The sequence below is a fragment of the Rhinolophus hipposideros genome (assembly GCF_964194185.1).
Source record: "Rhinolophus hipposideros genome assembly, chromosome: 20".
NCBI classification, from domain to species: domain Eukaryota; kingdom Metazoa; phylum Chordata; class Mammalia; order Chiroptera; family Rhinolophidae; genus Rhinolophus; species Rhinolophus hipposideros.
The window spans coordinates 21,765,027-21,781,002 of NC_138066.1; the positions used below are offsets into that span (position 1 = coordinate 21,765,027).

Below are 15,976 nucleotides of genomic sequence, written 5' to 3' on the forward strand. Positions count from 1 at the left end.
AATATTAGAAAGGCACTAATGTATGGGTTTCCTGCTTCCTAGCACTGGCCATCTCTACTGGTGTCAGGAGGTTGTATGAATCTGTTTTGCAGCTTACCATGATAGCTGCATCTGGGATGGGTACATGTCGGGGACCACTATCTTAAGTGCACCTGAAGTAATTGCATCTCCAGCTATATCCAGAAAGGAATCTTTCTGGGGTAGCCGGATGGCTCAGTTGGTTAGAGTGTAGGCTCTGAACAACAGGGTTGCCAGTTCCATTCCCATCCATGGGATAGTGGGTTGTGCCCCCTGCAACTAAAGATTGGAAACAGCGACTGGACTTGGAGCTGAGCTGCGCCTTCCACAACTAGATTGAAGGACAATGACTTGGAGCTGATGATCCCTGGAGAAACACACTGTTCCCCAAAATTTCAAAATAAAATTAAAAAAAAAAAAAAAAAAAGAATCTTTCTGGCAAGCAGTCAGGAAACCTATTTGTGTTTTGTTTTTTATTTTTTTACTGTTTATTCTCTGAAAAGATCAGAGACCTGATGTATGTATTCCCTATTTAGGCACTGTAGTAAGGGACAAATATTTTTCTCTAGCATGAGGACTAGGTGAGGGTGAGTTCTTTTTTTTGTTTTGTCGTGATTCTCCCCATCCTCCATAATATTTCATAAATGGAAATGCTTTGCCAGCCAGCAGTTAAGTATAGTTTGTTTGTTTAAATGGTAAAATGTATTCTTTTCAGCAGTCATAGTGGTTTTGAACTTGCTGATGACCACCACATTGGGTCCCAAATGCAGATTCCCCCCTTCCCACTTTCCGAGTACTGTCTTCACTCTTATTGCTGCTGGAAAAGGTGCAATCTTAGCTAAAGTAGGAAGATGAAAGAAGGAAGATCATATCCACACCTTCTAAGATTTTAGGCCTCAGATCCAAAGAGCCAAATTTGGGAAGAAGACAAATGAACCGGAAGAAATCACATCTTGAAGCAAATACAGTTGACCCTTGAACAACCTGGGGTGTAGGGACTCTGACCACCCATGCAGTCAAAACTTCACAGATAACTTAAGTCAGCCCTCCCCATACATGGATTCCCAACCACCTGTTGACCCTTGAAAATTAACGTGGGTTTGAACTGCATGAGTCAATTGAAAAATCCACATATAAGTGGACATGCACATTTCGAGCCTCTGTTATTTCATCTTTTGAGGCAGATCTCTGTCTTCATATTACCTTCTCATTCTCAGGGTCCCAGACCTGTAAGATTCCATCTTGTTTCCCAGGAGATCGGGTACGCAAAAAATCTATGATATCTTGTCAAGAATTCTATCGCAGTTTGGCTGGGAAGCCTTCTTACATCTGGCTCCCATTGCCATTCTTAATAAGTACATTTAGCAGAGTCTGATTATCCTACCATCTGTATATCCTCAAGCTTAGACTTAATATCTAAGGGTAATAAAAGTTAACTCACACATCCTTATGCCATAGAACCCTCCCTCCATTCAGTAATCTGATAGAAATGATACAGCCATTTAAGAAGAGCAGAGCCAGGTTCTTGGCCACAATGCTTCCAAATGCATTAAACTTAACATCTGTTCTCCTTGCTTGTTCTACCTGGCTGTTTGCCATATTTTCTCATTTTGGAAGGGGAGAGTGTGTATGTGTATTTGTATGCTTCCTCTTAGCCTATTGTCTCATATAGGTGGTGAAATCATGAGATGTCTTTAGGAATATATATATATATATGTATGTATATATATATATATATATATATACATATACATATATATATATATATATATATATATATATATATATATATATAGTCTAGAATGTGTGCCTCTGCAACAAGGTGGCTCTTCAGTAAAGATTTCTACTGTGTGTATTTCCTGCTTCCTTGGAAATGGGCAAGAGTTTTGAAAGTTAAGAATGGCTTTACAACTTAAAGCAAGCCCCTCATGTGTTAAAGACAGTCCTGTCAAAAGATATTAGCCAAACTCCAGCTGGCGAGGTTGCCTAGTAACCCAGTTTAAGCTGCAGGAACCCTTCATTGTGAGAAGCAAGGTGACCGCCAGAACTGCCTAACCCTTCACAAGGTGATTAAAATCTATTGAGGCCCCCTCCAGTTATATGGCATATAACTACACTAAGATACACTTTTTGGCAGCTCAAAGATAGCCAGTTCTTAAGTTATAACTACTCTGCTTGGTGTTAGTGAAAACCTTTGGAAACAAAAGGGAGGAAGTTAAGTAATAACTAAGTGTGGTGCACAGGTTTAGTGAATGGACTTAAGGGCCTCCTCCCCTGAGCTTGGACTGGTTTGAATATGTGAGAAAGATGTTAGGGCAAGAACTACCTGCAAAACCAGCCCACATCTAAGTAGGTGGTTTTTAATGCCTCTGGCACTATGTACATATTAGCGTCTCCAACACCTGAGCCAGGCTTATTCACAGGTATTGGTGGGTAGCCATTGTGTCCCAGATACTGTGGGAAGCACAGCGATGAAAGACTCCAGGATCCCTGTACTCAGACAGCCTACTAGCTAGGAGAACAGAAAGACCGTCCACCATGGCAGCCTCTTCCTAGAGAGCACAACAGAATATGACAGATTTTTATATGGAAAGAATTTAGTTCCTGAAGTTGGCACGAGTAATTTGAATTCTTATCAGAAATGAACGTAATACACTATCAACAGAAAAGCAGTGTTCATCTCCTTTTAAAGTTTCTCTTTCTCTGATGCTACACATCTCATGTTAGCAGTAAGAAAACAAGGAGAGAGAAATGACCTTCAGTTAGAGCACATCATGTCTCTGCTGTAGTCACAAGGAGACTCCAGCACCAACCTGTCCTTACGCTGGGTTGGTGACTGTGAAGGCCTCCACCAGCAGCAGCAGCTGGGGTTACAGGACCTTGTGTAGACGTCTTTGTACAACTTCAGTCTTTCTCAAAGTCTTTTGTTGAGACAGTTTATTTCAGTATTAATTTTAAGGCATGGTATTGTCTACAGGCTTAAGAAATAATTTGCTTTAAAAAAAATAATCTTAACTATCCAAGGTTAATGAATTTGACTTGTAGGATTCCGCTACTCTGTGCCCTTTTCTGATCTGGCAGTTGAGGCCAGAGTGGCTCATAGTGAAGTAGTAGCGACTCAGGAAGTAGTGGTACAGGTTTGACTATTGGTGTCTGTATCCCTGGCTCTGGGACCAATGTTCCAGAAATAAATAGCAACATGGCCGTCACTGCGGCACGCTCGTACACCCATTTCTGTCTGTGTTTTCTTCAGAGCATTTTTACCTGTCTAGCACCTAGTTTAAGGTTACCAACTTTCTTTGACCCACCATAATCTTCACAGGTAATTCTTACATTAATGCTCAGTTGCATCTTATTCTGTTTTCTGTCCTGGAATGTGATAGGCACTTGAAGAGCCTCTCTCTGACTTTGCTATTGTGGAAGAAAGGCTTTCTGAAATGTACATTCATATGCATATGGAATGGTACTTGTCAGGGGACTTCACACGTGGTCTGTAAGGATGTCATAAGAGAGTTAGCATGCATTTGTTTGATACTGATTTGAATCTGTGTTTCTAGACACTGTTTCCAGCAAGTTGCAAAACAACAACGTCTATACTATTGCCAAGAGGAATGTGGAAGGGCAGGACATGCTGTACCAGTCCCTGAAGCTCACTAATGGCATTTGGATCTTGGCTGAGCTGCGGATCCAGCCAGGAAACCCCAATTATACGGTAAGGCCTTTCTCAGAATGGGTGAGATGGGGTTGAGGAGGGAGCACCCTGGAAAGACCTGAAGGAGGCACTTCAGACCCCAAGTGTCCAAAACAAGCAGTCAATAATGAAGTCCTCAGTTGCCTCTCAGAGGACCTGTCTGCAGTGTCTGCCCCATCCAGCAGGCATGGTGTCTCTGGCAGCAAATGCCTCAGGCTCCCGCTGTATATACAGAGTGGCTCCCAACACCTGGCAACTTTATCAGTATCTCTGAGACTTCTCTAGCCTATCTGTGCATGTGATACGGTAACCAGGTACTTGTAAGAGGATTGTTTACATAGCTCATAGCTCATTTCAAGAAGGGCTTCTTTCCTGCTTTTGGAGCTCATGGCCTAAGGGTATCAGAGGCAGAGACACATGAACCTTTTTTAGCATTGTCCTGAAATGCTTGTTATGAAAGGTAAGGCAAAATGGGGCACACTTTTGGCAAGCTGTTAAGGGAACTTTAGTTTGGAAAACTTCCTTGAATACTACAACAAACGTTTAAATTCTGGCAATATTTTTTGGACAGGAGCAAATTAAGTCACAAAGATTTATACCCCGCACTGGGCATTTGTTTGCTGTTGTAAAATGTGATCTCCTACTAGGATGCTGCTTGTCATCTGATTTTGTACGGTGCAAGAAACTGCTCGGGATAGGGGAACTGTGTTGTTATTTTTGAGGGTTTTGTAGGCTATTTTGAAGGAGAGGACTAGACAATGACAGGAGAATAGGTTTCAATATTAAATAACTGAGGAAACTGAGTAGGCAGTAGATTAAGGGAGCTTTTTAGCCATTTAGCTTAGAAAAGTCTGTGACCCCATTCCTTAATTTTAACAGCCAAGTCTGTTTTCATTAGCATGTATCAAGGGCATACTAGTACCACCCATAACTGAAAATTCTTGGTGTTTTCCCCACTAGTTATTCCCTCCCGTGAGTAAGCTGGACGAGTGTGTGTGTGAGCTGCTGAGGCCTAGCAAGCTAGATTTTTTGCCCAAACATTTGTGAGCTGGGAAACTTCAGGCTTCCCCCCATAAACTGTACACTCTTCTCACCCACTGCCAATCCTCCCCACCTTTTTTTTTTTGAAAAGAAACTACCCTGTCACTTACCTTGAGTTTCCCCAAGAAAGGAAAACTCTTCTGTGCTGTTCCTGGAGGGATAGATTTTCACCGTAAAATCAATGTCTCATAAAATTACCCCATGTATTATTACTTCCCTAGAAATTTGCTGTGTGTGTACGTGTGTGTGTTGGTTTTCATCCATTCTTTTACTGTATCCAGTCTTCCTCCTCAGCTAAGTTAAAGAAGCATGGTTATCCCTAGTTTGCAGCTAAGGAAACCAGAGTTAAGACTGATCAGTGACTTGTTCAAGAGCGTGTAATTTGCTGGTAGGTGAGTTGTGCTTAGGATTCAGGTATCTTAATACTTCCTGCCGTGTTCTTTCTGTTCATTATAAGGATAAAGATAATTTTGAGAAGAACCTCTTGGTATCACTGTCCTAAACATAATTTGTTAAATTAAAAAAAAGAAGTTTAACTTCTTATATTGAAATTATTTGACTTGCAAAAAGTTTTTTAAATAGTACATAGTGTTCCTATCTGTCTTTCACCCAGTTTCCCAACTGATAACATACCCACTCTACATGTTCAAACAGGAAATTGATATTGGTAAGATATTATTTACTAAACTATAGATCTTATTTAGATTTCACCAGTTTTTACATTACTCTTTTGTTGTTATTGTTGAGGAGTGTACAATACTGACATCTTAACACATCTGTAGGTGTATCTGCCACCATACTCAGGGCACAGAACTCGTCCTCATCACAAACTACAGTTAGACGCTCACCCCAGCCCTAACCCCTGGCAACCACTGATATGTTCTCCATTGCTCTAAGTGTGTCATTTCCAGAGTGTTATATAAAGTCACACAACGTGTAACATTGTGAGATTGGTTGTTTTCCACTTTGCACACTACCCTTGACATCTAAGTTGTTGAATATATCGATAGTTTGTTCTTTTTTCCACCAAGTAGTACCATTTGGATGTACAATAGTTTATCCATTCACCTGTTAAAGGACATTTCCTCCCCTATATATTTCTTAAATTTTTATCTTGCAATAACTGTAGATTCACATGTAGCTGTAAGAAACAATCTCGTGGTTTGGCCCAGTGGCTCAGGTGGTTGGAGCGCTGAGCTCCTGACACTGAGGTCGAGGTCACGGATTTGGTTCCCACACGGGCCAGTGAGCTGCGCCCTCTACAGCTAAGATTGTGAACAACGGCTCTCCCTGGAGCTGGGCTGCTGTGTGCTCCCAGGAGTGGCCGGCGGCCAGCGTGAGTGGGCAGCAGCCGGCAGCCCGTGAGAGTTGCTGTGAGTGGCTGACCTACGACTGGCGACCAACTGCCTCGGCCCAGGGGGGGCGGGGAGCACAAAGCTCAGACCACCACCAGCATGGACCAGGGAGCTGTGTCCTACACAACTAGACTGAGAAACTACTGGCTTGAACCGGAGTTGGGGGTTGGCGGAAGAAGGGGGGGGAAGCATCTTGTGAGATCCTGTCCTCGTGGGGCCCTTTTTAGCCACAACCACCTCTCTTCCCCTGTATTTGTAAGTGGTGTATTTGTTTATACTTCTTCCTCCCTTGTCTGTTTTCCATTTGTGTGATAACTAGGTTCCTACTGCCCACAAAACCATCTGAAATTTCTGTCACAGTCTGACACAGGCCTAATCCATTCCCCTAAATGGTGCTCCAGACTTCAGAATCACTCAGATCCATTTTCTTTCCTCCATCACCCCAAACACCCATTATGTTATGGATCTGATCTCAGCTAGGTAGTAAGGAGGAAAGAAAGCTGGTTGAGCCGGTACTAACGCATTTCCTTTCCTCCATCACCCCAAGCACCCATTATATTACTGATCTGATCTCAGCTAGGTAGTAAGGAGGAAAGAAAGCTGGTTGAGCCGGTATTAACCCATGAGGACTGATGGCCCCTTAGTCTCCTAAGAGAGAATAAGTCACTTCCCCCACTACAGTCCTTACTATATTTCATTAAGAAGGTATGCTTATCCTATAAGGGTGAGGCTACCTCTTTCTAATTAACTGCATCTCACCTGGAAAGATAACTTATCCCAGGTGAAATGTGCGTTCCAGACTGTAAACCAGAAGTGGATGTGTAAGTCCTTGGCTTACTTAGGCAGCAGAAGCGACTCTTCTTCCCTTGGTGGGTCTGTCTAGATGGCTGGCATTCCTAAGTGGTTGATACTAAAGATGTGTCACGTAAGCAGGCTAGCAGTTCGAATGTTAAAGCCCTAGTAAGGCCTCTCTTCCTTTAGGAACCATACAAAATGAGACCCAGAGCCCTAGCTATAGTTTGCAGGTGAGATTATGTAGCTTCTTTGTTTGTTCTTTGTGTATGTTTCCCTTTAACTTCAGGATTCAGCCAAATAATAATAATAATAATAATAATAATAATAATAATTCATTCTAGCTCGTCTTAGCTGCACTAGTTGGAAAGCAAGGAGTAGATTGAAGTCTAAGCCTGACCCTTTGTTAAAGGCTGGGATAGCTTGGGAATTGTGGGGTGGGGGGGGTGATGTAAGAGTTCACAAAGGGGTTGAGGGGAGAGATTCATTCTTCCTCCTCTTGCCTTCTCCCTCCTCCAAAGGGCAGCTGAAACTGTCAGGGTCCAAGCTTGGTCAGTCCATATTGCCTCCCCCCACCTCACGCCCAGGCTCCCCTCTGCAGTTCAGTGTTTTGTTGAGAAAGGCAGCTTTTCCTTACCAGTTCTGAACAAAAAAAATGAACCTCCAACTGGGAGAACTTCAAGTTTGGTTACAAAGATGTGAAAAAATACTGGACAGTGTTTTGGGAGAGAGGAACTTCCCTTTTTTAGTCTGGGAATTACCTCCTTTAGGCGGTTCTTACTATTTTTAGCTTCTTCTCCTCCTCTTCTGAACGCATGTATTGTCCCACGAGAATTTCCCACAACACTGGCAGTGGAGAGGCTGTGGAGGAGGTGATAACAGAATTGCCTCTGTAGGGAGTTGAAAAGTCAGGGAAATGCCTATCACTGTACCTTTGACCAGGTAGGGATCTGTTTTCTATGCATATTTACATTCTTAAATTAGTTGTTGTTGTTTACATTTATCAGAATTGTCTTCCTGATTAATGTCAAGCAGCACTTTTGGAAATGCTTTAGAGACCTAACCTTGAAGCTGTACATAAAAAGAGTCTCTGTTGATGTTTTCCTGTTTTTTGCATTTTTAAAATTTCAGGTTTTGAGGATGTGAGTTTTTTCAGGAAATTCAGGGTTGACCAATATCTTCACATTTTTGCCAAAAAAACATTCTCGCCTGTTGTACTATGTTAACTCATCCAGAGTCTCTAATAAGAGAACAAAGAGGTGAAATCTAAAAATCTCATGGTGCTATATTGTTAAAGACAACTTTTGTTGACCTACCTTAATAAATAACAGCGATGGTGTTGGTAATACAAAAAGCACATATGAAATTTTCTGGTTCTAAATGCAATTTGAATGCTTCCACTGTTGTGTTAGTAATAGTAGTATTTTGCCTAATCTAATAAGGAGTCCAAATCTGGGTGTAACTTTTGTGCTTGTTGACCTACAAAGTGAAAATCTCAGCGTTCAACGTTGGAATCTTTTTAATTTTAATTTGGTAATTATTAGACTAGAAGAAGAGGCCATGGTAGAGAAGTAGGAGGTATCAAAAGTACGTGATTTGTCTGTCTAGAGGCAGAAAATTAAAGATGAAACTGTTGGCATGAATTGCTATCTGGTTATAGTAAGTAAATGTCTTTTTGTGATAATTCTTATTTTCCCTCCATGACCAGGAGGGAAATGCTTTCCTCAATATAATAGGGAAAGGACGAGTACCTTGGACTTGACTAGTTCACACTTTTATTTTAGTTGATTGTACATCCTCCTGAATTGGGACTGAGATAACCATCCTTGTCACACTGAGAAACAGGTTGACAGCTGAAATGACCACCACAAGACAAGGGTTTAGCCCTTCCCACTTCATTTGGGGGAATAATCCCTATGACTCTTAGCAAAGCGTTGGAACAGCTGTTCCCCCACAGTCAGAGACTTTGATGTTTTTAGTATGGATTATTTCCTAATCCTATAGACCCACATAGAATGTAGGTGGAAACACAGCACAATTTGGCATTGATTACATTGAAATTCTAAAACCCACAGTACCTACTAACAAGATCTCTTTGGCTCGTCAGTGATAGAAGCTCCTTTCCCACCGTATCAGAAAAAGATTTTCTTGAACTGAGTACTTGGATACCTTCCGAGTTTAGCCAATCTCCCTGCTAATCTTTGTTTTCCTTTCTCTCCCAACAGCTGTCGCTGAAGTGTAGAGCTCCTGAAGTCTCTCAGTACATCTATCAGGTCTACGACAGCATTTTGAAAAACTAATAGACTGTTCTGGTGCCCTCTGGCCACCCTGTGATCGGTGCAAGCTAAGAACTCTTAACTGGAAGAAGTTGTATTGCCATGTAGAATCTGAACCTAAATATACTGAGGCCACCCACCAAGGTAGTGACTAGTGTAACCTGTGCTAACATTAGGGCACAACCTGTTGGATAGTTTTAGCTTCCTGTGAACATTTGTAACCACTGCTTCAATCACTTCCCACCTCTTGCCACCTGCTGCTGCTGTCTGTCCTTACGTGTAGGCTCCTCCATACTTGCCAGTGGCTGGCATTTTTGAGTGTAGTTTGATATTTTGTAATTGAGAGCTCATTTCAAAAGCAGAAAAAGACAAAAAATATTAAAGCAAGGAAAAGTGTCACTGAAAAACGTAAACTGCACTTTATTGTTTTATATTTTTGTACATAGGAGAAATTGAGGGAACAGTGTAACTGCTAGATAATGTTCAAACAACTGACCATCATTAATTGCACAGTCCTGGAGGAAGAGACACAGTTACTTGCCCACCCTGTTAGGGGTTTTCTTATCTGTGGCAACCTTGTCCTAGCCATTGGGGTTTTCACTTTTTTTTCTCTCCAAATTCCTTTTCCTTGTGATTCTCCCTGCCCCCTATTGCCTCATTTGATTTCTCTGCAGTTGGGAACGGTGATCTTCCTTGAATGCTCTTTCGGATGCAGGAACAGGGCCTGTCAGCACCAAGGCTGAGAGAAATTAGCACTTACTACTTTGCTTTCCCCTGATCTGACCCATTAATAACACTATTAAGGAATTTGAGTAGAGATGGGGAACAGGAATCAAAGTGCCCTTTCCCCCACCCCCTACCCTGTATTTCATTCAACTCTCGGATCCAATTCAGATCTAAAATCAGTTTTAGAGTTGAAACAGACTTTAAGTGATAACTTATGCAACCCTGTTTTTCTAAAAAGGAAAAAGGCAAAAAGAACATTTTTACCTAAGGCCTGTTAGCTGTTTAGTAGCAGAGTCGGGGGACTGTGTCCTAAATCCCCATTAGCGTTGTTCTCACTACAGTTGTGTCTTACTAGTATTTTTTTCCTCACTGCCTTTCTCTTGCCTTTTCTGTGCCTACTTCTTTGTGGCTTTTTTCTCATACTCCATACTGCCTTTGGCACTCCATTCATTGGCATCAGGTGGCAGCAGAGTATCTTTTCAGTCACTAGAAGGTGAATCCAGATGCCAGAATAAAGGAGTAGCTAATGTTTCCCCTATGGTCCTGGAGCCGTAGTTCTTGAGGCCACCAGGGTAGGTGCAGAGATGAAGTGAGCTTAGAGGTGTCTCAGATTCCCTTATCCCTTCAGCTCTCTGATCTGCTCTTTACTCCTGTTACTTAGGCTCCATGGCATTTGGGGTCCTCTCAGAGGAGCAAGCAGTTCTTGTCATCTCTTAGAAGACTGGGAGATGTGAAATCCCCTCCCTCAACACATTGGGTATGATTTGGCAACGAATGCTTCATGCCCAAAACACCAACCTGTTTAGCAGTGTCTACACCCTTTCATCTGTGGGCACTTGTGTGCCTGGTACCCGGTATTCAGGGTCCATGACCAAGACTGGTTCTCAGCTGCCCCTCCTCAAATCAGAGGTACTCTGGGGTCCAGAGGCCTTATGTTGGACTCAGACCTGCAGTGAGTCCAAGAGCAGGAAACGTAGAAAACGAGCAGAAACTGCCCCCCAGTCCTGCCATGTCTGAAATGACCCCGATTCATATCATTTGCAAAGCCTGGGGAGTGGGTCCCCTAAAACAGTTTCTTAAACCTTGAGAATCTCCAAGAGAAGAATTACTGGGGTGGGAGAAAGGAACTATGTCCTGCGCTCACCACCCCTCAGGCATGTGGAGAGTATGTGTGGGAGGTGGGTAGGTTGGCGGTGTGTGGGGTGGAAAAGTGGGTTAATAAAGTTCCCTGATTGGGAAATCATAGAGTCAGTTCGATACAAGCAGTGAAGGTTCGCACTACAAATACAATGTTCTCATCTCAAAGCAAACTAGTTCCAGACGGAGGGGTGTATGTCAAGATAAGCAGAAAGAAACAATTTTATATCAGGATATGTCCCTCCACCCCTGGAACTAGGCTTCTCTCAGCCTCCCAGCAGTGGTAGGTAACAGCAGCCATTCCCAGCTGACCTGATTGAGCCAATCCAGGAACCCTGGGCTCTGGGGAGGCTGCCTCCCGTTGCTCCTCAGAAAAGGACCTCTCCTGAAGAAACAGAACCAGTTGCCTCCACGACAGCTTCCCTTCTGGCCCATTTCCAGCTTGGCCGAACAGGGGAAACAGAATGGAGATTGCCCTGCGTTCCCCTCTCCTCTGCCTCAGTATGTCTTTGTAGCGTCAGCTGGTGTCATACAGAGGGCAACGGAAGCACACACACACCCAGAACTCTTGCTGGCCAGAGATTCCCGAGTGTCTGTCCTCGCCCGACCCTGTTCAGTATGTCTGTGTTGTGAAGCTTGGGACACGGAGAGAAATGGGGAGGGGGGAAGGGGTAAATGTTGCCCTCAGAATGCCTATCATTCTTTTGTTGTTGGGATCTGTTCTTGGGGATGGGGGGGGTTGGGGGAAGCTTGACCTTGTGTCTTCCTCAATAAACTCATTTACACAAAAGTTTGTAGTATATGTACTTTGTTCTCGGAACTGACAGTCGGACAAAACACCCCTGGCCAGGGGAAGAATGGTGCATTGATAACCACGCTGTCAGAACTTTCCTTTTGGCTGCCCTAGTCCTTCCAGGGATTTAGACAGATGAAATTAAACTTGGCGTGAGGAAGAGTCCCACACATGTCTGAGACTCCTGTTAACCAAGCCCCATACACCACCACCACAGGCATCTCGCCTCCAGCGGGGAGTGCTCAGCTCTTTCCCTGGCATATGGTCCCACGGGCAGGAGCACAACAGAGCTGCTCATCGGTTTCCTGTTAACTCAGGACATGTCACTCATCTCTCAGTTTATAAAAGGCTTTCAGACCTGGACTCAGCCTGCATATTCCCATGTGAATAGAATTAATGCTGCTTGAAAGCAAGCTTCCCAAGGAGTTCAAGTCGTCACCTGCATTTGTGTGAAACGTGACTCAGGGGTTGTCGAAATAGAGGCCCCGCCCACAGGTTCTGATGAGCTGACAGCCTCTGAAGTCACCCACAGCCTGGAGTGGAGGAAAGAGGCTGAGGGATCCAACCCCAGGATGTCCTCGGACTTAGTCCCTGAACCTAGGGACTAAGTCTAGGTCAGCCCAGCGCTCGGCACTTAGGTGCTCAGAACCATAACTGCTTTTATCACCTGGATCCAAACACCATGAACAAACTGCCTTTGGCAGCGAGGAGCTTTTTGGGTGTCTCCGCATTGCTGGGCAACAGTTCGGCCGAGGTGTAATGGGGATGACACTTGGGGAAGAGTGGGCTCAAGGTGGTCCTTGTTGAGGTTCAGGGTCCAAGACATGAAGAGGGAGAGGCCTTACTGAGATCTAATCAGGTTCACCAGTTAAGCGTGTCAGTTTGAGCCAAGAGAATCCTAGGGCAGAGGCTCTCAACTCTTGGGTGTACATTAATATGCCACCTGATTCTGTTCAGCCAGACCGGGGTGGGACCTAGGGGAATCTGCATTTTAAAAAATTGCCTAGGTGTTTCTAATGTTCAGTGGGGGTTGAGAATCACTGCCCGAGAGACAGACACACACCTGTTCACCTCCTTCCTCTTCAACAGTGATGCTTGTGTTTTTGTGGCAGTTGAGAAAGTAAAGCCCTTCTGTGCCCATGATACCTGCCCATCCTGTGGATTGAGCATTATCCCCATTTTTCAGGAGAGATGTGGCAGAGCCACGTCTGCTGACTCCCTGTGTCCTTAACCACTACACTACAGCTTCCGCTTCATTCCACTGAAGGTTCCCCCCTCCCTCTGAACTTGGCCACAAGGCCAATGGCCAACCTTACTTAAGCCCCCAAGATAGCAGTATGTTCATTCTCCAAAAGAGGGCACACTGGCCCCAAACTTCCACCTGAGACTGCACGATCCTTCTCTGCCCCCAGAATGGCAAGTAGGAAATACTGAGATCTTAGGTACACTGTTTCTGAGGCCAGAAAACAGTTGAAAACAGTTGAGGACTCCCAGGCTTGGGCCTTCCTACTTCCATCTCATGAACCAATGCTTTTTCTGATTTTGATGGGACTCAGATTTCTTTCCCCTGCCACCCCCAGCTCCAGGAGGCAAAAAAGCCTGTTTATTTTAATACCTGGTGTGGCACTTGGGAGAGATCACACCTCCCCCGTTGTTACCCATTTCTATCTCCTGAACACTAATCCTAGAATCCCAACCAGCCCCCAGCCCTGTTATTGACAATGGGTGTTTCTTGAAAAGTTTCCGAGTTGGCTCCAAACTTGCAGTCTCTCATTTTAGCTTTTGGCCTACTATCCTTGACGCTGCCAACAAGAGGAAGACTAATTCGAGGGCTGGTTAGACCCAGAATGGACTTAATTTCCAGAAATAACCTTTTAAGATAAGGATTGCCCCAACACTGGGACTGAGAGAACTCTACTCACTGTTCTCCCACTATGTAGGAGATGGTGTTCAAATCCAGCCTCTGGCTTTCCCTCCCTCATTTCACTCACTGTCCACTTATGGTCAAATGCTCCAGGATCCTGGGCTAACCGTCTCTGAAAGCCAGTGTGGTCCTCAGCTAGGATGGAGCAGGGGCAGGGCAGACAGGTTCGGGTCTTTGTCCTTTCTGCCCCACTCCACGTCTGGACTGCAGGTGCTGCAGGGGGGCATACATTTCTGCTCCCCTGGAGCCTGAGCTTGCACCACAGCTGTCCGGTGCCCTTCCCTGAACCAGAGCCACATGCAGGTCAAGGTCAGACAGACCCAAGGACAGGGCCTCTCAGACTTTCACCAAGGTAATCCTAATGATACAGGAGAATGGACAGGCCCCTGGGTGTGCATTTTTAGCCCAAAGTAACTCTAGAAAACCAAAATGACTTAACCCAATCTTAAATTCAGGCAAACTTTGCATTTTATGTTAATACCATGGCTGTTTTCGTATAAAAATAATGCTGTAAATGACCTACGACGGGTGTCCACTTCCGGGCCCTATAATTTACCTGTGGCTTTGTGTTCCCCTAGTATAGCTAAGTAGAGAAGCTTCTGAGAAGCCTGGATCCGAGGTATGAGTGTCAGCACTGCACAATTTCTAATTTCTGCTCCACCTTGCGCTGGAAATAGAACCAGATGGAAGGGCATGGAGGGGAGAAGACATAAAGCCTGGGGCCCTTGGACAAGGTAAGGATGAAAGATTTTCAGATACTATGTGGGGCTAGATATTGCCCTGGACAATTTGATCAAGTTAGAAGGCGCTCGGTGACCCATTGTGATCCCACAGGGTCAGTAAATCTGCTTTTTCTCCCCCCAAAAGTTTCACTCTAGGAGGAAGCGTATCCTTCTCAGTCCTGGATTTGCTTCTAGCTGATGTCCTGACCTTTCTCCTCATACTCCTACCCAAACCTAATCCCCTGGGAGCCCACCCACAATCCATGGAAACTTTCCCAAGGTGGTGTTCAAGCTCCTCTATAAATGGCTGTGTATTTCTAGAAAAGAAAAAATAACGGCCACACATTGAAACTTCTACCTGCCAGGCACTGCAGTAAGGACTGTCTGTACACATGCTGTGGGGCTCATTTCTCCATTTTACAAATAAGGCAATAGAGTTCCCAGAGTTCAAATTACTTGCCTTTAGTTCCACAGTAAGTGGTAGCGCCAGGATTTAAATCCAGATGTGTCTGATTCTGAGTCCTGGCTCATAACCACTATCTATGCTCTCTGTCTGGACAGAAGAGGCACAGGGAGCAGTTGGGAAGGTGCCCAAAATGCAGAGCCCAAAGGGAGGAGGAATGCTGGCTTCTGTGAGGAAACAGGAACACAGAAGTAATAGAGAGTCTAGAAAGTCATAGTGGGAGATGCTGGGTCTCGGATAAAAACAGGTCTTTCAGAGCTTTCCCCTCCTCCTCCCTGCCCGCCAGGCATTGAAAATGTAACTCTGAGTACGTTGCTGCCCTACTTCAAAACCTTTTCATGCCTTCCCATCCAGCACAGGGCTCACCCAAACTCTTTACCCAGCAACCAGGGCCTTTGTGACCTCACCCCAACCAACATCTTGGTCTCTCACTCACTGAGCTTCCTGCCCCCTGGGCACCTGTCTGGTTCCTGGGCTCACTTTCAAGACTCTGTAATTGCTCCCAACTTCTCTCATCTACAAGCCCTCCTTTTCCATCACACCCCCCACTTTGCCACCTCAAGTTCACTTCGTTCAAGACTCCATCCTTGAAAGCTGCATCCACTGACTCTGCTAACTAGTTGATCCACTCCCTCCGCCTTCCCCCAGAACCTTGACTTGACATACAGCTCGTTTCAACAATACGTGTCTACTTCCCCTTTGGACTCTGAGTACCATGCCAAGCTGGTCAGTAGCTGCCCAGCTAGGGACTCCTAGTCTTCCTGTTCCATACCTTGCACTTCAGTAAGACAAGTTACTCAGCCTTTCTCAGCCTCAGCTATCCCATCTGTAAAAGGGGAGGAACAGACTCTACCTGATAGAATTATGAGGATGCAGGCCAAGCTCCAAGCATGTTGTCCGGCACATAGTACGTGCTCAATAAATGTTAGCTATTGATGATGAATGACACTGATAATAATTGTTTTAGAATAAATACATGGGTAATTCTCAAACCCTGGTATCTCCCAGTCTGGAGAGGAGAGGGGAGCAGTAGTTTTA

The 15,976-nt window shown here is 44.5% G+C and overlaps 1 protein-coding gene across 12 annotated transcripts in view; it reads left to right on the top strand.

Annotated features, from left to right (window-relative positions):
- Window positions 1-11,823, top strand: part of AP2B1 (adaptor related protein complex 2 subunit beta 1) — a 112,379-nt gene extending 100,556 nt beyond the window's left edge. For all 12 annotated transcript variants that reach the window (XM_081027433.1, XM_081027429.1, XM_081027439.1 and 9 more), the window contains 2 exons: window positions 3,576-3,730; window positions 9,123-11,823. In XM_081027433.1, coding sequence (XP_080883559.1) covers window positions 3,576-3,730; window positions 9,123-9,197 — 230 coding nt within the window. In that variant the 3' untranslated portion in view covers window positions 9,198-11,823. The remainder of the gene's footprint in view (window positions 1-3,575; window positions 3,731-9,122) is intronic.
- The last annotated feature ends 4,153 nt before the right edge of the window (window positions 11,824-15,976 follow it).